Genomic DNA, 27562 nt, shown 5'->3' on the forward strand with positions numbered 1-27562 from the left:
CACACCTCAGACGGACAGGGAGAGAGGGGAATAATGCCTGTTCATGTGTTGCCAATGTTTTGACGGTTAATTCTGCAGCTGATCATTAACCGTCTTTAGTGAGCACAAACATCTGAGAGATCAAAGAGGCCTATATTGGACTACATCTGCCCTATCAACACTAGGCTATGTGTCTTTTGTTCAGTTTCAATGAGAATGTATCTACAAAGCCTTAGTGTCATTTATTCCACGAATATATGACAAATGGGGGGATTATGTCTGCAGACTCTACCTTCTCTGTTTTTGACCTGTTTTGTTTTGTTGCATGTTATGATCAAGTGGTTGGCAGACTTGTCTTTTGCATTGCAACATCATACTGTGTTTTCAAAGAGTAATTCTATGCATAGCTATAGATTGCAACATGTTAAATTGGCAATGTGTCCCAGTTCCTTTGCCAGAGCTCAGCTAGTCATCCCCTGCAAACCCCCACAAAATATGGACTACTCACCATCCAACAAAACTGTCTGTACATTTTACTACTGTTACTATTTGTTGCCATACAGTTGAGAGTTTAGTTGATCTGCACACATGATAAAAACACTGGGAAGCAAGGGAGAAGAACAGAAAAACAAATTGTGCAGTTGAGACGCCCAACAGTCCCTCCCTATCCCAGACGATTAAAACACTTCACCCAAGAATGATGGGCTTTCAAGAATGATATTTTTGCAGTTTTGCACTATTTACAATGTAGCCTGGCCTCCTGCACAGTACCATGTATCATAATGTCTGTACATCCCTGTGTTCTTAAAATATTTCACACTTGTCAGTCTCAGGAATGTAGGCTCTCCAATTCTATGCTATTCGATTCGATTCGATTCGATTCGATTCGATTCGATTTGATTCGATTCTATCATTCACCATATCTTCTATTCTCCTCATTTAAAATATACTGTCCATCAAGGATATGACCTATGCTATTCTACATTTCTCTTCCATTTTGAACAGTATTTGATGTGTTTTATTGTATGCATTCCTGGTTTAACCCTGTGCATTTCCCTGTGCCTCAGGCTCCCGGGGTGAAGCCCTGCAGCATGGCCAGTCTGGGACCCTGCCCCACTTTCTGGAGGAGCCTGACGATGCTTACATTGTCAAGAGCAACCCCATCAAGCTCCGCTGTCAAGCACGGCCCGCCCTGCAGATCTTCTTTAAGTGCAACGGTGAATGGGTCCACCAGAGCCAGCACTCGTCTCAGGAGCACACCGACCTGGGGACAGGTACGACACACACTGAGAGAACTGTTCTGACACAGACTCAGATACAGCAATGCACACACACACACACACACACATTAAATTAAATGTCTTTTCTTGTCAAAACTGCTCCCAGTCTCAGTTTAAGGTATGAAGATGGTGCTCATATCCTTGGTGGCATTAAATGAAGGTTTAAGGGTGAACTCTGCATAGGGGCTTTTTGACTGTGCCTAAGGCTATGTCCAACCCCTCAAATATATTTGCCTCACTGCTTTGGCGCATATGTCACACTTGATCTAAACTAATATGACAACAGTTACACCATGAAAGGCACACAATTGTTCAATTTCAGGATTTGACTTTGAACTCCAAACAGTGCCGATGATCGCCTTTTACTGATGCAACTTGCTGAAATACAGTTCTGTTTTTATTTCACTTCAAAATGAATTGATACAAACCTCAAAGAAATTGTCTCTTTTTTTGATTTCCCTTGTCTGTTGTATATTGCAGCATCACACATTGGGCATTAAATTCTCATTATTTTATCCATATTTTCACAGTGAATTGAAAAGCAGTAGTAGACTATAGTAGGCTAGTGGTAGACTATAAGAACAAAATGTTATACTGAGTAAGAACTATTCTGCTGCTGAAATCATCTTTGTCATTAAACTGGACTATGTGGGACGAGTGTGCCAAGAGTTTCAAGTAATTATTAGTTTTTGTTTCAATCTGGTGTGGAGAACAGTGGAGTTTAGCACATCAGGACAATTCAGATGGTAGTCTGATTGTTCAAACTTTCTGGCATTTATTGTATTGTCCTGTTTGGCAGGACCACCTGTCTAGTATATAGGCAGGCAAAAACAAACCATAAAAAGTATTTGCAAATACTACTGGCCCAGGTCTGCATTAAACATCAGATGACTATCATCTAATTGGATTGTGACTTGTAGAGAGAAGCCAGGATGAAGGCAGGAAATGTATATAGGCCTGTCTTGTTTGCTATTTGTTAGTGTGACAGTGTTGATGCTTCACTTTACACACAGCACCGATCATTATCTCCCCCAGAGTTACCATTGGACCCTGGCCTCTAAATCTTTACTGCCTCTAGTCAGAATTCATAGCTCTGTTCCCATCTGGCTCCTTATCACCATTCATATCTCTTTCCACTGGGACAGACTGAGGGAAGATGAGGGAGGGGAGGGAGAGGCGTAGAGGGAGAGAGAAAAAAGCAGAAAGAGAGAGGGACTTAAAAATCCACCTGCACTAGTAGCTCATAAAGTAGAACCCTCTGTCAGGGCCTGGTCTAATAGGCAGAACTGTGTCAGGATGGGGGCCCCTAAGCACAAGCTGCTGGAAGACATGGTAAGATGGGGTACATGTAGAATCAGGGTATTTTATTAATCTTTTTTGTGGCCTTGTTGTGTGCCGGGAAGTACAACCCCATAAAGTGACTCCTGGTGTTCTAGCCACTCTTGAAGTGAAGAAGAGGAAGGATAAGGAGTGTTCAATAATTGAAAAACGCTTTATTAGCAGAAGGCCCAAAAGGAAAATTAAAAACGTCAACATGTTACGACCAGCATGGTCTTCATCAGGGCATCAGGAGGTGAACAAAGGTCAGGCCTTACCTATATCTCCGTTGTGACCAATAGGAAAATACAGGTTGGATCACATGATCAATGTCATCATTTAGACCTTGAAAACTGAGAGCATCAAAAGAATGGATCCAAAAATACTCCCTTTGATAAAGTTTTTGTCGCCTACAGTAGGAGTTTTTCTGTATTTGAGGCCTTCGATTCTCAACAAGCAAAGATCACTGTTGTGCGCCTCAGCAAAGTGTTTCGCTGTTGGGTAATCTTGGTTGTGGGTTCTGATTGTATATTTATGCTCAGCAGTCCTATAAGTCCTATATTAAAGATGTTGTCGCACACAAGATAGGTAGATAATGAAGGTAGTGTTACAACTAATAAATTATTGAAGTATGTATGTTTTTTTTAGTTTTAAAGTCTGTGAAAGTTGTTGTCTGTAGTGCAATGGTTACAGTTCATATATTTAGGGCTCTGTTTTCATGACGGCGGGGCTTTGCTTCGCATAATTGCATTTTTGCTGTTGCTAGGCAACCGTAAAATCAGCTACTGTCAATCACTTAGCTAGCGTAGCTAATGACATTAGCTAATATTGTTAGCTAACTAAAGACGAAAAATAAAAAGGTACAATCCATTTCAATCATGGCACTGATTTGTCACCAAGCCTTTGTCTCCATGATATTCTCTGTTCATGAAAACATATAACTCAGGGTGGGCAGAAACAGCCACTACCAGCTACTCCATTTTCTTTGTTTACAACAGGCGTAACGGCAGAATCAAGACCCGCCTCTATTTTCATCCGATTGGACAGCAGACAAAAGAATCACAGTCACGTAGGATGATTTTCTGCTCAGAGCACATCAAAGTAGGATCATTTTCAACTTGAAGCGCACCAGGCGAGTCCTCAAAAAAAGCAAGTCGCCCCAAATGAAAAAAATGCGAGGCGCCTGGAGTGCAAAAGCAGTGTGCCAAACGCTTCAAACTCATTGTAACCAATAAGAAGGCGCTGCCATCAGCTGAAAGCGCGTCCTGTCTAATCAAAGCCTTAGTAGGCTATTCTTTCAAAGCATGCCTTTTGCTCTCACAGTATAATAATTTCCCTGTTGCTATTTCTGTTGTACTGTCACAAGTACTCACCATTGCTAACTCGGTACAGAACCTTGTATATGTTATAATATGACAAACATAGGAGGTATAGCAAATTGGAGATTAATGGAACGGTTAGTGCCCCAGTCCACGAGACGGTAAACTACAAAATGAAACATGGAGCAATGGTGGCATGGCCTATGAATATCTCTTAGGGAAACTGTTAGAGCTATACTGTACTGGAAGATGCCTCAGGAAAATAAGTGCAGAACAAAATGTTCCCCATTATTGTAAATCAATGTCAATATCCCTTGATCTCTAACACTACAGTAGATCTGGCCATCTCCTATTTTTAACAGCCCACACTGTGGATGAAACTGCTCGTTCACCTCCCTGAGAAAGCAACAAGCAGCTTCAAATGGTGAAAGCATCACATTCTCGCCATGTCAATTATGCATAGCACACTGGAGATCAGGTACTGTATTTTCACCATGGGGGTCAGCAGCTTGATATCAACGTTGTGTCATGGCCCAGAAAGATGAGATGTTGTTTCTTTTCTCCGGCACCAGTATATTACTATATCTTCTCTGTGAGATACACACATTTGCACACACTTGGCATACACTGTCATAGATAATAGATTGGCTTTCAAGACCCTCTGCCAGTCTAAGTTCAAAGAGTAAACAGTATTCCGTAGATTTAGGCCGGATGCCGTTGTCATGTATCAGACTTTAAAGGTAGCTAGTCGTCCTGGAGATAGCAATATATCAGCACACTGAGTGCAAAACACTGCGACTGATACAAAAACAATAGACTCCATCACACTAACTTATGTGGGGTAAAACAACAACCTACTTTCTCTTTAAAAGACACTTTGGTCTTGGCACACGTTACTTTCCCATGACAGTCCTGTTGGGAATTGAACCCTTTTCCCAGTCTTTCTTTTTCTTTCATTTTATTCTCCCTCACTCACTCATTCACTTTCTCTCTGCCAGCTCTCTCTCTCTCTCTTTCTCATGCATTCCCTCTCTTTAACATGCTTTCTCTCTTTATTTCGCCTCTGCACTTTCACTTGAACAAAAAGATCGAAGCTGAAATGCAACTATCTGTATTATAATATACTGCAACCTGGTTGCCAGGTTGGTGTGAAACCCCTAGAAGGGTGCTCTGCATGATGATGTGTGGCTTTGCTGCGTGGACGTGCTTTGGCATTCACAGGTCTGGGATAGAGAGGATTTCTCTGAACCTGACCAGGGATTTAGCGAGCGTTACAGAGCAGTATCTGCTACTAACTCTGTTCGTGTTACTGCTTAGGCTTAATACACAGGCAGAGGTGGGCTAACGTCCTACATGTTGAGGAAAACAGCATCTCATTTCAGCTGAGAAACCTCGAGCCGTCCGTCCAGGTCCTACTGTAGGAGGCAATGAAACAGCTGTATCTCAACAGTGGCTATTAAAGTCTGACTCAGGTGGTGGAATGGCCGCTGGGTTCAGTAGAGAGTAGGGGGGCTGTAACCATTAAAGCAGTAAGCTGTGAATTAAATGCAGACAGGCTCAACAACAGCTGCCCTTACACTGTTTGACCAGAGGGTATGAGGCAGAGGACAGAGACCAGAGGGTATGAGGCAGAGGACAGAGACCATGTCTTTCCAGAGGCAGCTAACTCAGCGAGGGAGATATACTGTAGCTTTGTGTTCTGTTGTTTTTCTCAGATCTAGGCTTAGCTCAGTTGTGCCTTCTAGGGGATAAAACGGCAGACAAGGAGAGGAATTGAGAAACCCAGGGAAGAGAATATCCATTACAGTGTCTGTGAATAGCTTCAACTGCTGTTGCCATAAGCATGATGAAAAAAAAATGTCGCACAATATACTGTCTATTCCAACTGAATGAATCATGTTGTGTGTCTCAATCTGTAAGATGTGTAGCACAGTAAAAGGGTATTTTTCGACACCGTGTAATGGCTAAATATTTCATACCTGCATCAGATCTTCTCTCTGAGCAGATCTCAACTGCTCAACTATTCATGACAGCTGAACAAGTGCGAATTGTATTTGTCTTTTGACTTCTTTGTGTTCTAAATGCTTTTAGCCAAGTTTAGTTAGGTATACAAATTGCTAAAGACAATGACTGCGTTTACATGGACTTGAGTATCCCGGTTATGAGGCTTATCCCGGTTTTGATCATATTCGGGATATGGCGTTTACATGGAACACAGAGAAATCTGGTTATTCATATCCCCGTATACATGATAGATACTAGTATCCCGGTTACTGATTTCTGCATGCTATTTGCGCGGGCGCCTGTGATGTTTACAACACAAACGTGCAATTTTGAAATCATTAATCTGATATTCCTCTGTAACTGTTAAACTTAAATTAATTTGACTGTTTTATTTTGATGTTTGGCCATGTAGTAATGCTTCTTTAGTATTTTCCACTGTGACCTGACTTGCTCCACTGTACGTGTTGGGAAACCGGCGTCCTGTAGTCTGTATACTACAGACTTGAATAGGTCAGCATTTCGATGCTTTCTCCCATCTAAACTGCCAAGTATATTTAATTCTTTCATCACCGAAAGACAAAACTCCGTTTCCTCATCGCTCCAGAAGTGAGACGCTCTCGTTGCCGCCATTGTTTGTGTTTTTCTGCTACGTCACTTGGCTGAAGCCGCGCCTGCGCAGGTAGTCGGCAGCGGTCAGAAACCGGGATAAGATGTATACATGCAACAGTATCCTGGTTTCTTTCGGAGTACTCCAGCTAGCATAATCGGGTTTCTCAAAACCGGGATAAGGGCTTATCCAGGTTTCTGAAATCGGGATATGATGTTTACATGCGCAAACACAAAAACGGGATACTTCAAAAACCCGATCATAACTGGGATACTCAAGTCCATGTAAACGCAGTCAATGAGAGTTCCCTCCAAATCTGTCCCCCAGGGCAAAGTCGAAACTAATCATTTTCAATATGATAATTTTGAGTGATCATCAGGGTCCCAACTCTTTACAGTGTTGGTGGGAAACATGATTTACGAATTTCCCATGATTTGATGTATTATCAATATCTGGTTATTGAGAAGGCTTTGGTACATGGATAATATCATAGTCTAGTTCTTCAAACCATTGAAATACCGTTTGTGACTTGCTGACAGGGGTATTGACATTCTGGAGGACACCATCAGGGAAGAAATCACTAAAGAAATGCATCATGGGATGAAGGTGCACATTGAATCATGACGTTGGTGGCAATGAGAATTTCCTAGCCATCGTAGGGATGAATCAGTCCATATGAAGAAAAATCAGTTGTTCTCAAAATATTTTTAACCCCCTATGAAAGACCTCAAATAGAACTGGGTAAAAAAAAAACACAAATCATATATGAATTGAATTGAATTGAATTGAATTATTAGCAAATTACATTATTTGGTAATATAACAAGAACATTGAATTGAAAGCTGGCACATTTTAGTGTAGCAGTTTAACCTTTATTTGCATGACTTGTTCTTTCAAAATGTTACTGCACTGCACAGCAAAGTAAAATGTGAGCACTTAGACGCTGGCTCTTTTGGCCTGGCTATCTTGTATTTTCACAGCATGCACTGTACATGTGACTTTACACTCCAATCACTTTGCTGAGATAGCAACAAACAGTGTCAAATGTTGAAATAATTGCTTTTTCTTGACGTGGTTTATGCATAGCCTGCTGGAATTGAGATACTGTGTTCTCACCATGGAGTTCAGAAGCTCAAAAGCAGCTTTCTGCCATGGCCCAGGGACAAGAGATGTTATTCATTTTCTCATACATCAGAATATTACTGTATCTTTTTCATCTATTTGATACACACATTTTCACACACTTGACATAAACACCCACAGTTCATAAATAATAGAGTCTCCAGGCATTGTGTCAGTCTAAGTTCAGAGTAAACAGTATAATTTCTTGTTTTCTGAAGATTTAGGCCAGATACGGTTGTCATGTATCGTTGCTATGTAGCTAGTAGAATCCCCAGTGAATGCTCATTTATTATCATTATGTGGTTATTATGGCTAATGTCATTGTTTTGCTCTTCAAATCATTAAGCGGGCAATGGTGCTTGTTAAGTGCATTGTCAACCTGAAAAAATTGTATCTATCAATAAAGAAATGCATCATGAGAACAGTAACAGAGGACACTCTGAATGGTGCACATCACCACAATTTCTCTTATTTTGTTGTTATCATTGCTTTTAGAGAGTATTTGTTTTTTGTCTTTTGTTTTTTTTATTTTTATTTTGGTTTTATCTGAGTAAAGTGGTTTAAAGGAATGTTTGCTGTAATGTATGAGCTACAATTTGAGAATTTACTGTATTATTGACAACTGACAGAGTTTCACAGTACATAATGACACACAATATTTTATTTTATTTTATTTTATTTCAATGACAGAGAGAACCAGCCTTATAATTCTATGCTCACAAAATGGCCTCATAAGTTCAAGATCCACCAGCTGTTTGGGGGAGATATTGTCAGCTGGGGCATCTTGCAGTTTGGAGTAATCCTGGGATGATGATGTCTAACCCTGAGCTGAAATCGACAAACAAATAATAAACAACAAACAAACAAAATCCTGGCATAGCTGCCAGAGGCGTTCCAGATGTTCCATGACAAAGTGTAGGTCCATGCTGACTGCATCGTCCAACGACTGATTCATCTGTAGACAAACTGCAGGGGGGCAAAGACTGGGTCTGAGATGTTTTCAAAGTAGGACAGTACAGTACTTATGACCTGAAGTCACTGAGGCAAGTAGCTTTATCTTTCTTGGAAAAAGAAACACTAATGGATAAATGGAAGTAGGTCGGTCCTTTGCTCATGTATAGCCAGCCGTTAAAGATGCTGGTGAACACCGAAGCTTCCTGGTCAGCTCGGTGTCTGAAGGATCCAGGTGAGACTCCATGAGGACTAGCAGTGTTCCTGGTGTTCTGCAGATGCAGTTAATACTTTGTGATGAGGAGTGATGGCAGCGGGCCAGGCGCTGAGCACTGAAGTTTGAGGATTCCTGGTGGAGGAGGGTTGCAGGGGTGTTGGCTGTTACACTGGGGGGGTTGGGGGGATCCTGTCACTCAACCAGAGAAGTATTGAGAATGCTGGCAAATGTAGGGGAGCGGTGTGTTTGAGGAGGTCTTTTCCTGTAGCTTGTGAGAGCGTTGAACACCTGCCATGCTGAGCCTGAGTCATTATTGGCAAACTGACTCAACAGTCTGGTTCTGTACTGAGACTTGGCAACCCTGATGGCCTTGTTGAGCTGGATTTTAGCCAGGCAGTATTCTTCTCTATTCATTAAGTCTCTATATGTTAGTCAGTGTATTGTATGTTAGGAATTTTGAATGGAATTGAATGCATAACATCGTATCAATTTGGAATTATTTATTACAATAATATAATTTCAGCACATTTTAGAATTCATTCTCAGTACTCGTTGCAGTGTATCTCCATGGGTCTTCATCACCCTTTTGAGAAACAGTGTTCTATATGTGTAGATCTGTAGTGTGTTTATTCTTAGTGCACATGCTACGTGATGAGAGTGTTTTACCCATGCCCTGTGGATGTTATGATGTTGTGTCACTGGGTAAAACACAGTTCCTCACTTTACTAGCATCAAGATCTGCCTTTAATGTGTGTGGCTTTTGCGTTTGCCATAAAATAGGAGACTGATGAAGGCTGACAGTAATGGACAGAAGATCCCACCTAAACACAAATGGAGGAGCTCTCTGTGGAGAACATATCCAAGTTTGTCCTCAACCGTCCGTCCTTATGTAATTTGTGTGGCTGTGAAGGCTTGTACAACCCTGTAGCCTACTGTAAGTCATTGCCTGAGAAAGTATCAAGAGATCAAGAGGGAAATGCATGGTGGGAGATAATGAAAGGATAATAAGTCATATATTATTACCCAGAAAATTTAACATCCAAGAACTACATTTTTTTTTTTATTTCAGTGATATTTCTTTGATGATTTTTAATGGTTCTGATGCATCTTCTTCAAATTCATTAAGTGGTATCAAAATAACCTTTCAATGCAGTATTTGAGAGTTTTGTTAAGAACAAGGTGCATGGGGCTTTCTGAACAACATCATTAGAGAGCGGTACAGTGTATCTTCAAATGCAATACAGCACTGTTCATTCCCTTATCCCTTTGCAATTGCTAAGCCTTTTGATAAACCATGAGCAGACAAGGCTCAGATGGATTTCCAATATAATCGTCACTAACCAGATTCTAACCTCCCTCCAGCTAGTACTGATAAACTCCTCAGGATGATTTTAGGAAGCTGTATCAAGTCTTCACAGACACTAAATCGGAGGCCCCTGTTATTTAGAGGGGAATAGGCTTTCCTTAAAGCTCTCAATGGGACCCATTCCAAAGACAAAATAAAAGAGGGAAGGTTACTATATCTGATAAATACAGGTAAGCAAAGTAAAACAGAGATTACAACCTGCTGTATGTTCTGACCTACTGCAGATGGTAAGTTTACTTTTTAATACACCCTCAGGCAATATTATTGTTTCCCTGGAAATACTGTAAGAGGGAGAGAGAGATGGAAAGGAGCGATAGAGTTGAAGAAATTGGTGAAGGACGGAGTGAAAGAAGAGGAGGGGAGAGGAAGGTGGAACAGAGGGGATATCTGTGCCTATACAGACTCCAACTGAAAGGATGATACCCCGATGGAGAGAGATAAGAGGAAGAGGGGAGAAGGAAGAGAAAGGACAGTGGTAATGGAGAGGGCATGAGCTCAGAGAGAAAGGGAGAGTGAAAGAGAGGCTGAAAAAGGATACAATGTGGGTTGTCTGGAGAAGCAGAGGAGAGCGGTTCCTGCACATTCTTTGATGAAGAGATAGTGATTGAGTGAAAGCGAGTGAAGGCAGGGTGGACAGAGGAGGCTGGGATACCCACTCCTGTTGATGCTCTGTCAGAGGCTGGCTCCAGCGTTGTGTATGACAATCACAGCCGGCTTGCTGGGAGACATCATCTACTGTCAGGAGAAAGAAATAAAGGTGGAGACTGGTGAGGATGTGTGAGGGAGGGAGGTGCTACTATGGAGATATTATAGAGTAGAAAGCATGTCAGTGTCAAAAATAATTAGCTAAAGAAATCAAAACCAAACAAATGAAGTGGTCCACAGAGTGAAAGCTACTTGTGTATGCAGAACAAGCCCCTAATAAGCAGACACGTGTGTGTTTTACATAAACATAAACAAGCCAATTGGGGGAGTGACGCAAATGAGGACTCACAGCATTTTAATGGTTGAATTATCATGCTTTTTTATGCACAGAGTAATAATGTGTCCCTTTGGTTCCAGGATTAAGTATGACACACACACAGCTGGGACCAGACTGAAGATGTTGCTGGGAGCATGTTCCGCTTGTCTAGCAGGGTTCGTCTGTGTCTGGCCCTTAGCCAACCCTCACAGCCCCCACATGCTGAGCTGTATGCCGCAATGTCACATCACACAAACATTTCCCCAAAGCTCGGTTCACATCAGACAGACGCTCTCCTAAAGCTATATCCATCCACCTCAACCCACAGCCCACGCAGTGTCACCCCATATGTACACAGCTGCCTCATGAGGATCCCTCAAACAAATAGCATTCTGATAATCCCCCTGGCCATGACGTTAAGTATGACAGAGACATCCTGGGCCTGGTTGAGCTGAGCTGAGCCCAAGCTCTACCGAGCCGCTTGGATCAGGAGCCACTTGTAGCTGGCTCAGGCTGGCTCCCTTAGGGCCTCTTCATAGACTCAGCCAAGGCGAAACAATGGGCCAAAGCCTGGAGAAATCACACCACAGGCTCCATGCCAGAGTGAGAGACAGAGAGAGAGAGAGAGAGAGAGAGAAGGAGGGAGAGAGAGGTAGGGTGATAAAGGAGAACTTTGGAAGTGAGCATGAGCATGAGTGTATCTTTAACTCCTTCGTGGAGGCAGCGTTAGAGACATATTGAAGAAAGAGGTGGGATGTAGAAGGAGAATGGAGGGGCAAGTTGAAGATGGTCCTCCTTGAGGTCTGGTTTCAAGGCTTCATGGCACTCTGTCAACAGCCACTGGCATGAGCCAGAGGGGAAGGCAGAGGGAGAGCAGCAGAGAGACAGGCAAAAAGAGAAGGAAGTAAACAGGCAGTTTGGGAGAGGCACAGAGAAGGAGCTGGGTGAATGTTTGCGTTCCTGAATGTAGATTTCCGGAGAAGTGACCACATTTCATTATCATGATGACCAAACAGAACAGTTATTGGGAAATTTCTCTAACACAGTGCCATTCAGTGTCATTTCAGGCTACTTGAAGAAGGGACTAAGCTCTTTGATCTCTGCCTAATGTGAGGGAATCTGGGAGAGAGTGTGTCTTCCTGATTACTCCCCTTTCTCTATCTTGCCTTCAGCAGAATCGCCCTGGCTTTCACTCAAAAAGATATTAGCCACACATTCGTGTGGGAGGATTATTTGTTGCCAGTAGTCATGGGTTTCTTTGTTTGAGACCTTTTCTTCTTAATGCACACACACACACACACACACACATTTTTTTGCTAATTTGTTTGGTTTTGCCATAGAAATGTTCTTTCAAGCTCTTAATGCATTTTACTGTCCCATAGCAACATGGAGTGGGCTCATACTGAAAGCATCACTTTTTGTCTTTTGTGTTGTTGTTGTTTAGTGGTCAGAAATGTTCTCAGAGCAACTTCACTGTGTGCCACATAAAGAACTTTAGAGTGAGTCTGCAGAGCCTCGGCTCACTCCATCCTCTGTGAGTCTGTTTGTCTGCTTTCAACATAAAAGCACTGCATCCGGAACAGTAGATTTGTGTTTAGTCCCCATATAATTTTCTTCTCTTAATCACTAATAAAGACGAGGAGGTCTGATGGTGAATAAAATTGTGATTCATGAGATTGCATGCCTAAGCCATTCCCCCAGTCTTCTTAGGGCATTTAGGCTGTCATCACACAATCCAACAGCAAAATCGCTTGTCAAGGAGCACTTAGTCTAGAGATTACATGATAAGCATCAAAATGAAGCTGTTAGATTAGCAGCCTTGCATTGCACACCCTAGAGATGTCTTCAACTAAAGCCGCACCTGATAGTATAGGGGGTTACACACATGCACATAATCCACACCTGAGAGCTTCCCACAGCCACAGTCTTACTTTTGCCCACCAAGCAGTTCTACTGGTGCAGTTACATCCAAACAGTAGTGGCAGTGGCAGTATTTAGGCCACAAGCCCACTTTTCTACATGCTGGATAATATACTACATAATACTGTGAGTCAGTAAGTGCAAAGGATTGGAGTGTCTTTAGAGAACATCACTATTTCTGTTTTACATTACTTCATTAGGCTCTTCTTGATAACCTTTCAATTTGCATTATTGGTTTTCAGTTAATCCCTGCCCATGTCTAGGCTGCCGTCTGCAATGTAATGCATGATGGCTAAAGCCTGCGGAGGGAAAATTCCACTGCAAGTATGTGGCTGCATAATTAAACACTAAGCCACAAGAGGCCAAGCTTTACAGGGATTGTAGAACAGCTATTGCAACGGATGTTGTTAGGCACGACTTCTTAGCTGCTCTAAAATCACTCTAAAGTACGACCTCTCCTGGCTTATTGCTTTTAAAATATAACTCACCATTGTAGTAACAAAATAATGCAAAGGTCCCATAAATCTTATATAATAATCAATAATAATTCCATATTCATATTAGTAATAATTAAATGTTATTGTCCGCCAAACAATAGTTGTAGTATGGTATGTGATTTTTACTTGGTGCATTAATATTTAAAATGAATTATGCAGTCACAGGTGTGCATTGATCAGGTATTTTACAACAGCTTTGAACATAACTCAACCAATCAGAAGTGAGGACCAGTACTATCAGTTTTATAATATATTGTTTTCTCAGCATTGGGTCCGTTTGGAAGCAGCAGTGAATTTAGCTTTCTAGTGTGCTAGAAAACAGACATCACAGAAGTTGGTTTTAAAAGCTTTGAAAGCTGAGATAGACAGAGCTACCCTATTATACATTAATGGTCCAATACTGTCTGTCATTTTTTGTGCATAGTCTGGCATAATTGAAATAGAAGGCTTTTAAGTTCCCATCCGTTGTCCTGACAATACGAGTCCAACGCCTTGCTCATTGTGGGCTGAATCATAGACAATGTAAAGATATTAAAGAGTGATCTGTGTGACATTAAGTCAAAGTTCTGCTAGAAAAAGAGATTTTGATTGGTGTTCAAATGCAGTATTTAATGATATTGTTTTGCTTCTATTTTCTACCTGAAATTACAGCTCCTTCAAATGTTTCCCAAGAAAAAATCAACAAGCGGTTTATGTTTGCTTCCACTGGAAAACATTTAGTATCACTTCAATTCAGAATCTTTTATAAGTGTATTTACCAATACTGAATGAGAATATGTAGGATCAAATAACTACTACAGATGTCATTCTGCATCATTGGCCGTCTATTTGCCAAGCTAAAAAAGGGTTGTTTTGCCAAAAGGACAATAATGTGCATAGATATTGATTTTTGGAATTAGGTGGTCAGGCCTCCAAATTTGAACTGATTACAGAAGGGCACAAATTACGAAGTAATAAAAAAAACAAAGCAGCCAAAGTGTATTTGGACTGACTCTCATTCTCTTCTCAATCTCTTCCTGGGGGACGGTGGATCTGTTTGCCGCTGATAATCTTATCAGCTTCGAATTTCACTCATCGCCCTGTCCCTACAAATCTTCATCTGCGTGATTGATCATCTCCATGCTATAATGAAAGCTAATCTGAGCGCTCATCTCCTGCTGTGTGTGTGTGTGTGTGTGTGTGTGTGTCTGCAGGGCTGAAGATTCGTGAGGTGATGATCAACGTGTCACGTCAGCAGGTGGAGGACTTCCACGGCCCGGAGGATTACTGGTGTCTGTGTGTGGCCTGGAGCCACCTGGGGACCTCCAAGAGCCGCAAGGCAACTGTCCGAATCGCCTGTGAGCAAGTGCATGTCACTTTGATACCAGATTGACCTCATTGTTGCTGACACAGTTATTGATATACAGTATATGCCGACAAGTTCATCCAGTTTGTATGCATGTATGTGTGTTCCTTCAGACTGATGTGTTTGTGCACAGTAGTTGTTCCTCTTTAATCCAGACTCTCTGTTCTCCTCCCTAGACCTGAGGAAGAACTTTGAGCAGGACCCCCAGGGCATCGAGGTGCCTCTGAAGGGCATGATTGTGCTGCACTGTCGTCCCCCAGAGGGAGTGCCTGTGGCTGAGGTAAGGGCTCCTTCCACTTCAGACTCATACATTTCCTCATGTGTTGCCTGGAGAGGAGAGCAAGAGCAGTCTCGTGACTGTTTTGCTTGTGAACCCCCGTTTTTTTCACGGTACGAAGTTGGGATACTCTCCAGCTACGGGATTCAAAGACGCACCTACGCCTTTCTCTTCGGTTTAGTAAGCCAGAGCTGCAATTGATGAGCGGCACGATGCGATTCCCTTTAGTTTCTCGCTCGCTCAGGCTCCTTCTGTTCAACTCCGAGCGGGGATAGTGATATACTGGGAGCAATATCTATCCATGTGCATCACTGTGTTCTCCGGTAAAAGGATGTGCAGTTATGACTTATTTAGATGTCATGGATTCATTTCACTCTCACTATCTCTCCCTCTATCTCTCATGGATTCATTTCACTCTCACTATCACTCTCTCTCTCTCTCTTTCTCCCTCCTCTGTGTCTGTGTGTGTGTGTGTGTGTGAGAAAGAGAGAGCCTGTCATCCTCATTTAATTTTTACTGTGAATCTAAATTCAGGCTCTTATGGTCAATCCTATTGAGTGGTGTGTGTGTGTGTTGCTGTGCTGTGATGTTGTGTGTCTTCAAGTCGTACCTCAGTAGATACGTCAATATCAAGGTGCGTGTGCCCGAGCATCTGAAGCTTTGCATTTACTTTAGATCCATTAAAGATAACAGGTGGCTGTGCACACACATGCTGTAACACACATAAAAGTGTGTATGTGTGTGTGTGTGCGCATGTACGTGTGTGCACGCATGCATATGTGTAATGAATGATTCAGCTCGCACAAATGGAGCATCGCTGTACCACGGGTTCCTCCATGCATTGTGGTCATCAAATAGGCAACTCCTCATGCATTCATTAATGCGACTCCAGCTAACAAAGAGAATGGTGACAGTAAATAATGTAGGGACAAATCCAGCTCCCACATCCAGAGGTGGGAATGTGGCCGTACCTTTCCCTTTGCATGGATTTAGGCATGGCTGAGAGCCTAAAGCCTTTTACCGGCACTGTGAAATTCGTCTCCGAGGGAAACTGAGGCTCAACAACAGTTTGAGTTTGAGCAAATGAGGTCATGATGCAATGTGATCTGCTGAACTCTATTTGTATTCTGAGCCACATTTATTTTGGTCATGCTGTTTATTTGAATCTTGTTTCATATTTATGCAATTTGCATAGTATCATGGTGCAAATTAATACATTTGATACCGAGGAAATACAAATAGTACATAGTCCTATTTGAGTCGACGATAAATGCTCAGTAGACTAGATTTATATATGCATATGAAATGAGCACCAACTTTGCACGCTGTTTTAAGACATAAAAACTGTACAGCCAACTTCATGTTATAAAATCCCCTCATGTCGCTGCTCTGCTCCTGTTCTCAAAGGAAATACTAACAGAGGGAAAGGGAAGAACTTTATCCGCACACTTCCTTCTATTATGCCACCCGGGAGTTTACTGGGCTGCTGTGTAGGATGTCAATGAAAATCACACAATGCCGTTCTATCTGTCCCAGTAGTGATAGAGGCAATAATCGGTGCAAGTCAGACCACAGATTATCTATCATGGTGAAACAGCTGAAGTCTGCTCCAGCTTATTGGCGACTAGAGCCAAGATGGTTAAATCTATTGAATTGGCTCCACCTTTTATGGCAGAAAGAGAAAGAGGCTTAGAATACACATTGATTCGCCATAATGTTAAAGCCAACATGACACCACTGACTCGTATTGTGGCGGAGAGAGATGCAGTGAAAAAGGCACTGAAGATCTATTTTTTCCCACATAGCTCTTTAGTTTGTCTTAAATAGAAGAGATTTTAGTCTTTACCAGTGGAGACCCGTGCTGAAAACCAAACTGGAGGAGTAAGATAAAGGCCAGTGAATAATAAAAGTAGCTCTGAGAAAACAGTTAGAATTAAAAGACCTATATAGCTGTCAGGAAGAAGATCACACTGATTATTTGATGTGAAAGGCAAACTTTAGAGGTGGGAAGAAAAAAGGCCTCTCAATAACTTTAGAAGAAAAAAAAAACAATCATTAGACCCACATTAACTGCCCCAGTATTCTTTACCGAGCATAATTAATCATTAAGTCTCTCATGCAAAGTCATTTGAAGTGCTTAAAATGTAATTATTCACTGATAAACATAACATTTCCAGAGACGGAGCGGAGATAAAGCAAGGACACGGCGAGGGTTTAGCCACCCCCACCTCCAGAATATGTCGCTGTCAGATCTGGAGAGCTCATTTGTTTAATGTGATTTCTCGAAAGTCATTGTTGCATCGAGGAAAAGGCCATACGTGATTGAGGCGAGGCGGAGAGGGGGTACGCACGAGGGAAGGGAAAGGGGGAGGGGGCTTGTTAATGAAACTCAACGGTAATTGAATTGGATGGAACAAAACTTACTGCAATGCTTTGTAATTGTCTTCATGTCGCCTTCACTTCCCTTTCAAATTAATGTAAATGTAGGCCATTGCATTTATTTTCAGAATGATGGAGCTATCAGTTATTATGCCTGATGCTGGGAGTAATTGGAATGACTTGATTCGGACATGCTTTGTTGTAGGTCAAGGACGGCTACCTCTCTGCAGCTGAACATGGGCGCTCCAGACTGACATATAAGTGTTGGCTCTCTCATCTCAACATCTTCAAACAGCTTGAAACCAACCAGAAATACCAAACTCTAGTATATAGTTCATGTGCCCCCTGCTGACCATTTGATGCTGCTCCCAATTTATGAGTTTATTTCTCATCCTGTCCCTCCCCTGGCTACAAATGCAGTCAGTTATTAAAAGAGACTGCCCAGTGTCATCCTATGTTAACCGTCAAAGTTAACCGATTTCATATAATTGATCAATTTTCAATTTTCAAAACAAAGCCAGCATTCATGTACACACTGTCAAAAGTCTGGCACTGATGGGACCACTGGATCAGGTGATGAGGTCCCAGCAAGGCAGAACCAGCAAGCGTAATGTATGGCAATAGTGACTGACCACCAAGGTAGTGAAACAGCTCAGGCAGGGCTTTATTTAACCAGCGCCAGCGAATGACCAGAGCTCATGATTACAAGGAGAAAAGGGCCGTATTATGTGGTTACTGTAGAGAACTGGAGGAAATGGAGGGAGAGACCAAGAGATAGGAAGTTACTCTCAGAAAAGAGGAAGCCAGGGGACAGACAGGGTTATTCAGGAAGAAATGCCCCTGACACCCATTATAGAGATAGGAATAGATTGTACAAAAGAAGAACATCAGTGCCAGAACCTAAAACCAAGCCAGAACTAGTTGAAGGGGATCTTAGAAGTAAGATGCAGGCAACAGGAAAGACCAAGGGACGAGACAGGAGGAGAGAGACACACACACACACACACACACACAAAAAAACTACACCAACATGGTGACCTGGACCTCATGCTACACACAACCCCACCACCAGCGGACTGCCGTTGGGCCTGGTCTATATAGGGCTAGGTGTGGTGTAGTTCAACACTGGTTGCTGCTATCTAAGTGGAACAAATTTGCCAATTAAGCAAATCCGTTTCCCTTCCTCCCCAGGCACTGGCTTATCAGGCTCATTTGAGTCTGTCCTGTCCCTGCCTTCTCATCAGCATGTGCATCTCTCTATCGCTTCCCCCTGAAGGGGAGACTCTAGGACTGCCGTGGAATGCAAATCACACACTGGGTTTATACACTTCCTGCAGCTAATACTGGAAAAGAGTGGAAAAAGGGGGCAGAGTTGGAGAGATTAATCAAAGCAAAAACACGGGACAGAAAAAACAACCAAAGGACAAGAAGATTAGTTTAATTTACTTTAGTTTAATGTATTCACTTTGCACAAAAGATAAAAACAGAGTGTAGTTAAAGGATGTGGTAAACTGTACAGGTGAGATAAAAAAATAAAAAAAACCTAAGATACAGGCCTAAAAATAAAACCTCACCACAAAAGAGAATTCTCATACTGTACTACGTCTATGATCATAGAGAGTCTAGAGACAAAGACTGGGGATTTTTTTTTTTACCTCATTTATCTAGGGTAGGGTTCCTTTTTGAACAGCATGATTCTAATTCATAGAATCACCCACCTTCACACACATCCAATTGAAAATATATGGAAGGGCCACGTAAAAAACAAGCTTTCCACTTGTAAAAAAGAAAATGTTTGCATCAATTCTTTGGGGTCTGGGCTGCAGAAGCCCGACATCCTTGACTATGAAAGTACACACAAACAAACACATTCACACTCACACATACATACAAGCACATACAGACACACACATACACACTTGGGACATTTGGCATGACAGGCTGAAATGTAGTAGTCTATTATTTATCATACACTGTAAAATGCTCTTTTGTCTTTAGAAATAAAGACAAAACACACATACACACAGCATAGAATATACAAGCATAACATAAATATAAGACAAACCAAACTACATGATGCATAAAGATAGAAGACACAGCAGTGCAGAGCCAATATTGGAAAAAAAAAATGTAGAGGGATGAAAGTCATGGAAACATGGGAAATGGAGGGGAATCTGAGTGTGGGTGGGTGCAATGTCCTCTTGCCTTTAAATTGGATGCATTAGACCAGGTAGATATCACTGAGGCATGGGCTTCATTTATCCTAGCTGAGGATTTTCAAGAGGCAGGATGTCTGAGGAGTATTGGATCCAAGTGATATTACAATTAATCTGTGTGGTTCCAACCATGCTTTCAGGGAAGAGCCTTTTTAGCTGAAGTATCTGCTGCCCGTACAAGGCTTCTCATATACTGGCTTAAAGGTTGAAGTTTTGTTTCCAGAACAGGGTAAAAACAGCACCCCGATCTATAACAACTGAGGCCCAGGTTCCCTAATCACTACACCTTGTTTCATATTTCTGCAATTTGCATAGTACCATGGCGCAAATTAATCCATTTGATCTTGAACCCTGCTGCCCCACTTAGAGCTCTGAGCTAAAAAGTCTGGTACTATGGTTAAAAACTGGGTGATGAGAGTCTTGAAAATGGTTTTGAAAATGGATCCCAGGTTTTCGATTTCCCTAGACAGAAATTCTGCAGGCTGCGTCGATATCTTTGAAAAATGATGGAGGGGCAAGAGAGAGGGATGCCAACAGAAAATTACATTACATGAGGATCTTTGTTTTTTTTGGTAGAAATTCTCCTCTGGATACAAGGACATACTGGTGGCCATTTGGTTAAATCCATGTTACAGTAATATGCTGTGGTATATCATCATAGCTTGCTTTTATGATGCTCGTACAGTTAGGATGTATCTCAAACCCCAAAATATGTAAGGCCACTCCCTTCAAGCCACGCTGATGCTGAAGAGGGAAGCACTGCCAAGTTCACTGGATGATTGAGGAGCAGTAAAATTCATTTGGCTCAATTGATTTCAGATAGTGTCAGATAGTGAACAAATATAGTCAAAATGTCAAGGCATGGACTTTGAGATATGTTGGCTAGAACAGCGTCAGCATACTGTACACTATAGCTGGCGCCACTGATGGAGATTGGTGATATGTCAGCCTCTGTCCTATGGCTTGAGCCAAGGTTTAGAGTGAGAAACAGTGTGTGTGTGTGTGTGTGTGGGGGGGAGACAGCCTTGTCACATGCCACTTTAGAGGAGGAATTAGAGGAGGGTTAAGTTATTCCATCTGGATTCTGGCAGGGTAACCCTTCATTTTACAGGTCCCTAACAATGTATGAACTATTTCTAATTAGACGTTAACAAAAAAAAATATTACACAGTAACATGGCTAATAATTATACAACAACATATTTGCGTTCATATGTATTTACATAGTACCGGACCTGTAAAGTGAAGCGTGTCTATTTTCTACAATTCAATAGTACCGGACCTGTAAAGTGAAGCGGGTGTAATTGGACAATAAATTATACAATGTGATCATGTTTATTTTCTTTATTGGCATTTAAATAGTGCATTTAAACAGGACAGCAACTTACATTTCATACAGACTAGACCGGGGGATCAATTTTACAAATATTGAGCCGTTCTCTAGCTTTAGCCTATCCCGATGAGTGAAAGATTATGCGTGCTACGAACTTTAGCATCCGCCTGGGAGCTAACATGGCTAACTGTTCTGCAGTGCTGGCTGTGTCAGTGAGCTACCGATTGGCTATAGTAGTTTCCAGTCGTGTGCCTGCGTTCGTTGTGCCTAAATTAATCCTCCACTCTCCGTTAAAACACATCTGTTAGTTAGCTAACATTAAAACAATTTACCAAAAAACGCGCTCAACCCTCAGTTATTTATGTGGGTGCTGAATCCTCAAAAAATATGTAACGAAATGCTCCAGGACAGCACTCCAATTAATTAATTTATATTTATTGCCGCACAGCCGTTTCGGGCAAGACGCCCTTCTTCAGTGCGCTTTTTAGGCAAACAAACTGAAATGGTCACTCGCAGGTGACTCTTATTAGTAATCAGGCTGACGCAGCAGCTTCCAAAAAAATCACAAATTAGTTATATCATTTTTAGATGTACTAACAACAACACTCAGAGGACATAAGGGTGATGGTAAGGTGTGATCTAACAGAAAAATATCACAAAAAACCTCACAACCTTTTTTGTGAGGTTTTTTGTGATATTTTTCTGTTATGTTAAAACATGTAGGTATGCCTAATCTAGATAATGTTTAGGCTATGCATGGATGAAGAAAATTAATTAATTAGGGTATTTTGCAATGTATAGGACTACATAAATATTTGCTTATTGTTGGAATAGCCTAGAGGTTGTTTCATGTCCTCTGAGTGTTGTTGTTAGTACATCTAAAAATGATATAACTAATTTGTGATTTTGTTGGAAGCTGCTGCATCAGCCTGATTACTAATAAGAGTCACCTGCAAGTGACCGATTCAGTTTGCCTAAAAAGCGCACTGAAGAAGGGCGTCTTGCCTGAAACGTCTGTGCGGCAATAAATATAAATTAATTAATTGGAGTGCTGTCCTGGAGTATTTAGTTAGCTAACATTAGCCATGCCCATGTTAGCTTCGGGTGCTTGTGCCGGGGATATCTCTGCATGCATGTCGCTGTAAAAAGAAACACATCTGTCCCCATTCAAAAACGTCTGCACTGTGCGCTCATCATCATCGACCCCCTCGCCAAACAGAGACCATTCGAAGTAAATAAAACATCCATTTGATTCCCACAACTCTGCCTGCCTGACTGCCTGACTAACTGCCTGACTGACTGACTGACTACCTGCCTGCCTGACTGTCTGACTGTCTGACTGACTAACTGCCTGACTGACTGACTGACTGACTGACTGACTGACTGACTGTCTGACTGACTGACTGACTGACTGACTGACTGCCTGACTGCCTGACTGCCTGACTGACTAACTGCCTGACTGACTGACTGCCTGACTGTCTGACTGCCTGACTGACTGTCTGACTGACTAACTGACTGACTGACTGACTGACTGACTGACTGACTGCCTGCCTGACTGACTGACTGTCTGACTGACTAACTGCCTGACTGACTGACTGACTGACTGACTGACTGACTGACTGACTGTCTGACTGACTGACTGACTGACTGACTGACTGACCAACTGCCTGCCTGCCTGACTGCCTGACTGTCTGACTGACTAACTGCCTGACTGACTAACTGACTGACTGTCTGACTGACTAACTGACTGACTGACTGACTGTCTGACTGCCCTGAATTTGCCTTGTGATGCCCTCTGCTGTGATGTGGGAAAAATGTTGAAAGTGAATGGACAGCCTGCTCACCTCTTTAAAAAATACAAACTGCATTTTAATTTTCATCACATGAGACATTTAAAGTCTTGTGGCATTTCACAGGCAATGTTAATAAGTAATTTCTCATTTTAAGGGAAAGTTCCACCACAAACTACATACTGAAATTAAGCAAAGACACAGGTCCCCTAATAACACTAATTCCATGCACATCACAATAATTTTGTGCATAAACCTGGCTTTGTGGTACATTGTAAAAGGAAAAAATGTTGCTTCTTTGCTTTGCTTTAACAAATGATTAATAAAAAACAATGTTGCAGATTGGAGAGTAGTTGTATATGTATCCAATTCATTATTTTTGCTTGCTAGATTGTGATAGCAATTAGATTTGTCATTGAAAAAGTGTTTTAATACGATGTAGCCTGTCATGTAATTTTTACTTCAGGCAGTGCATTTAGTTTAACTCGGTATTTTTCTGAGGTGACAAATTAGCCGCTAAACGTTCAGATATATTTAATTTACACAACATAATGGTCAAATCTTGGTTCCTGTCAAGTTCAATCTCAGAACACCTTGGTAAAACCTGAATACTTAAGGAGCACACAGAGGTTGGGGGTTAATTTTCAATTCAACAAATTCCCCACATAATATGAGTCCACCATCGCAGTTTAGTGGTGTCCGACTTCTTTGTTTTTTTAGGAAATAACTGGCAGTGAATTCCTGGGTGAAATTATATCTTACGAATTAATGCGCTGAGTAGGGATAACACAATTTGTGTTTGAATTCATATGAGAAAACATATAGCATGCACACTGTCTGCAGCATTAATACCACTGAGCTTGGCTATAAATTCTTGTTATTTAGTATTTAGTGACCTTTCAGTTAAAGGGACCTTTTATCAAGCCATAACAGCGTAGGCAATTAAATGGAAATGTCTGGATCTTCCTTTAAATGAAAATCATTTTAATATAGAAAACTAAATAACCCTTCTATTAGTTCAAAAAAAGTCAGCGTCTGATTCATTGTCAATGCAGCTACTACAGGCTGCCCCCCCCCCCCCCCCAACTTGTCCACACAGTCCCCTACTTCCCAGACACCAGACAGCCCAGTTGGCACTCCTAGTTGGCAGGCCACTACTGTACAAACTTCAGGCCGGTCTCCATTAACCAATTTGTTATTTTAGCATGACCCATTCCACCAGCATGCCCTATACTAATGGCAGATCAATCTCTTGGCTATTGATTTCTTAGGTTTGGGATACAGTTGCTCATGTTCACAAAGGGTCAGGGTTAATTGAGCTTTCTACAACCAGGAATTGCATATGGAAATATTGTTTTTAAAATAAAACATGGACAACGCAATATAGCAGGAAAAAAATAAATGACAAAAACAATTGTGTGTGATGGAGAGAAAGAAAGAAAGACAGAGTGGGGGTAGTTGCAAGTGATGAAGCCCAATGCTATAAGGGTATAATGTGAAAGCATAGGAAAAATCCTTTAAGGGGTATGAAATAAGAATTATAACTGGAATGATTTCACAGCAAGATATGGGTAGATTTTATGTGATTAAAATAAATTATGCACTTTTCTCCAGTGTAGAGGGTTGAAACTGACTGCTTCCTTAGTTGAGTAGATTGGTGTTGGCAGCAGTGGAAAAGATAATAGAGCATAGAAGGCTACATGGGGGTTGATTGGACATTGAAGGTGCAAAAACAGAGTGAAAGGGAGGAAATAAAGAGAAGGAGCGATAGAAAGACCAGTGCAGCCCACCAGTGTGATTTCGCTCAAAAGCTGTGGAGCCAAACGGTGAAAAAAAAAAAAAAAAAATGAAATTAAAGGCCCATGATGAAAGACTTCTTGGACCATCAAAAGGAGAAAAAAGCCACTTGTGACAACATGACTCCTGATTTATTGATTTCCCAGCTCAATTTTTTCTTTCAGGGTGCTTTGAAAGAGCAAAGCAATCTCTGAGTGTGTTGGCCGTTGTAATATTCCCTTGGCAAATGGATACTCCCCACACACACACATGCATACGTACACACACACATGCACAAACACCACAATACAGCCCCATGCACAAACACATAGAGCTCCCAATGGGCTGGAGTTTTTAATCCTCAAACACACAGCCATAAATCAAGCCCCACTCCCTGATGCCCTAGCCAGTCTCTCTCAATGAAAAGCTCAAGCCAACGGCACATTAATAGCAATTTACAGGGCCAGTCAAGCGAGCAGAGGAGCATCAACACAGTGTCCCTTAGTTTGTAATTCATTATTATTTTTCACTCACTACATGGCCACCGAATTGGTAATGATAGAAGATGTGACCTACCTACTGCATCACTCCCTCTGATTGGACATTAGTCTCGTGAATTACCTTTCCCACAAACTGAACTGCAAGCTCTTATGTGAGGAAATGCAGTAAGATCACAGAGAAATGCTTAATAAAAAAAGATAGGGTTGAGCACTTTATGTTTCATTTAGGGCTATTTTCAATGAAGGTCACCGGGGTTACGTTTTTTCACGTCTTAAAAATACTTGATCCGACATTTTAGAGCGAGAAGAGACTTAATGATTTACAGCACTGTGTCTTCAGATCATTCAGATGCATCCAATTAAGGCATAAATCCATTTCAGACCCTGACATGTTTTAGTTGAGTTTTGCATATTCTCTTCTGGTTTCAGGTAGAGTGGCTGAAGAACGAGGAGCCTGTGAACTCTGACGGTATCATCGATACAAGAGCCGATCACAACCTAATCATCTCAGAGGCCCGCCTCTCCGACTCGGGGAACTACACTTGCTTGGCGAGCAACATCGTGGCCAAGAGACGCAGTGCCACAGCTACTGTGGTGGTCTATGGTAAGATATCCCATGGAACCCATTGCCTCAGGTTAGCTTCTTCTTCTTTTACTGCATTTTCTGTATTGGCATTACTGTGAAATATTGCCAGTAACTCAGAATAAAGGCACATCTTAGTGTTTTTTCTCCCTGCATTCTTCTTCCTCAGCCATACTTCTAAAGAAATTTTCTGGTAATGTCAGCCAAACCTGAAATATTGTTTTGGCTGCTTTGTTTTGTGGTTCGCAACACAAAATATCAAAACTATCTACCTCAACCAGATTCCCCTAAGCCATGAACATAAAAAGCACTGCTTCTAAACCAGAGTATGTGTGTGCCTGTTTTCACAGTATGGTGTGATGGGCAGGTAATGGGTGAGTTATCCCTCATGTGTAAAAACAGGTAGACACAGGCGCAGTATTTACAAGAACTCAATTAATGATGGAACGGCTTTGACGCGGGCTGTCACAGCTCCCCAGCTTTTATCTGCGAGCGCTAAGCACCTAGTGTGGAATGCTTTGTATAGCTGCAGGCCAGTAGACTCTGTTACCAGCATTTTTATAGCCCTGTTGGGAGCTCAGCAGAGACAAAGCAGAATACGTGAAATTATAATGTCATACTAACACCACCTCCATTCACACAGGAGGAACACCACACTAATTGCAGTGTTTCTGTGCTCATTTTCCTCGACCTGTAGGTCTGGTTTAGTTTTTTCACAGAGAGCATTTAAGCTGTTCTTGGAATTCCTCCGATTTCTTTCTGAGACCGTGTAGTTGAAGCCCATCAATCATCAACGTCTGCCGTGCTAATGAAGTCTCTGACAGGCTTCGTACTCCCGATAGCTTCAGACAGATAAAAGAATAGTATGTCTTCCTTTTCCATGACAATAAATGAGTTGATCAGTCAATCATTCAGCGTTATTTCAGGCAGCAGATCAGAGGAAGGAGGGGAAGTGGATGGAAGGGAACGGGACATTGATCATCTCTTTAGTGACACCTCTTTGGTTTTTTCCTGATAAGGCTTTTATTGTCAGCTCTGATTAAACCCCATGTGTTTCAGTCACTCTGGTGCTTTTTGTCTGACAGAAAATATATTGTTAAATGCAAAACGTAGGCCGGCGTTCATACTTTCCTCCGTAGTGTGCTGCTATGTTACTTGTAGTCTCCCTTCGTCCTTGCCACAGTGAACGGAGGCTGGTCATCGTGGACAGACTGGTCCCCCTGTAACGTGCGCTGTGGCCGGGGCGTGCAAAAGCGCTCTCGCACGTGCACGAACCCGGCTCCTCTCAACGGGGGGGCCTTCTGCGAGGGCATGTCAGTGCAGAAGAGCACCTGCAACACACTCTGTCCAGGTAAGCACAGACACAGCATATCGCGGTGTTCATAAATCCTTTCCAAGTGAACCCATAGGGACTCATTTTTTTGTCTTAGCACAGCACCGAAACATCTAATCATGCAGTCACCCAGCAATTTATGAGTATGAGTTATGAATAACTAGGTTTGTTTGATTGATTAATGCCGACAGAATCTGTGGGTGATCATTTGGTTGTGTCGATTTTCAGTGCATTTCTGCTAGGATTCTCCTCTCCTCCCCTGCTGCGGTTAGGGTAATGTCCCTGCAAACAGTCTTCATAAATGCATTGCCTGACCCCATTTCTGATGCTGACAGTGGTTTATATCTGAAACCTAATACAGCGGACCTCTGAGAGACAGCTGGTGGAGGGAAAACATATAGGAAATGAAGAGTAATTTCCTATAGGTTTTCCCTCCGCTAGAGTAAGAAAAAAAGCAAAAAACCTGAGAGAAACAAAACAGCAGAAGCTTA

General features: G+C 41.9%; 1 protein-coding gene across 1 annotated transcript in view; it reads left to right on the plus strand.

Annotated features, from left to right (window-relative positions):
- LOC139913660 (netrin receptor UNC5D-like) overlaps window positions 1–27562 on the plus strand; it is a 159992-nt gene that overhangs the window by 103556 nt on the left and 28874 nt on the right. Inside the window, exons 2-6 of the mRNA XM_078286707.1 lie at window positions 1047–1253; window positions 14734–14877; window positions 15062–15165; window positions 25585–25759; window positions 26922–27089. Coding sequence (XP_078142833.1) covers window positions 1047–1253; window positions 14734–14877; window positions 15062–15165; window positions 25585–25759; window positions 26922–27089 — 798 coding nt within the window. The remainder of the gene's footprint in view (window positions 1–1046; window positions 1254–14733; window positions 14878–15061; window positions 15166–25584; window positions 25760–26921; window positions 27090–27562) is intronic.

Source organism: Centroberyx gerrardi, chromosome 2, assembly GCF_048128805.1.
Source record: "Centroberyx gerrardi isolate f3 chromosome 2, fCenGer3.hap1.cur.20231027, whole genome shotgun sequence".
In the NCBI taxonomy this organism is placed as follows: domain Eukaryota; kingdom Metazoa; phylum Chordata; class Actinopteri; order Beryciformes; family Berycidae; genus Centroberyx; species Centroberyx gerrardi.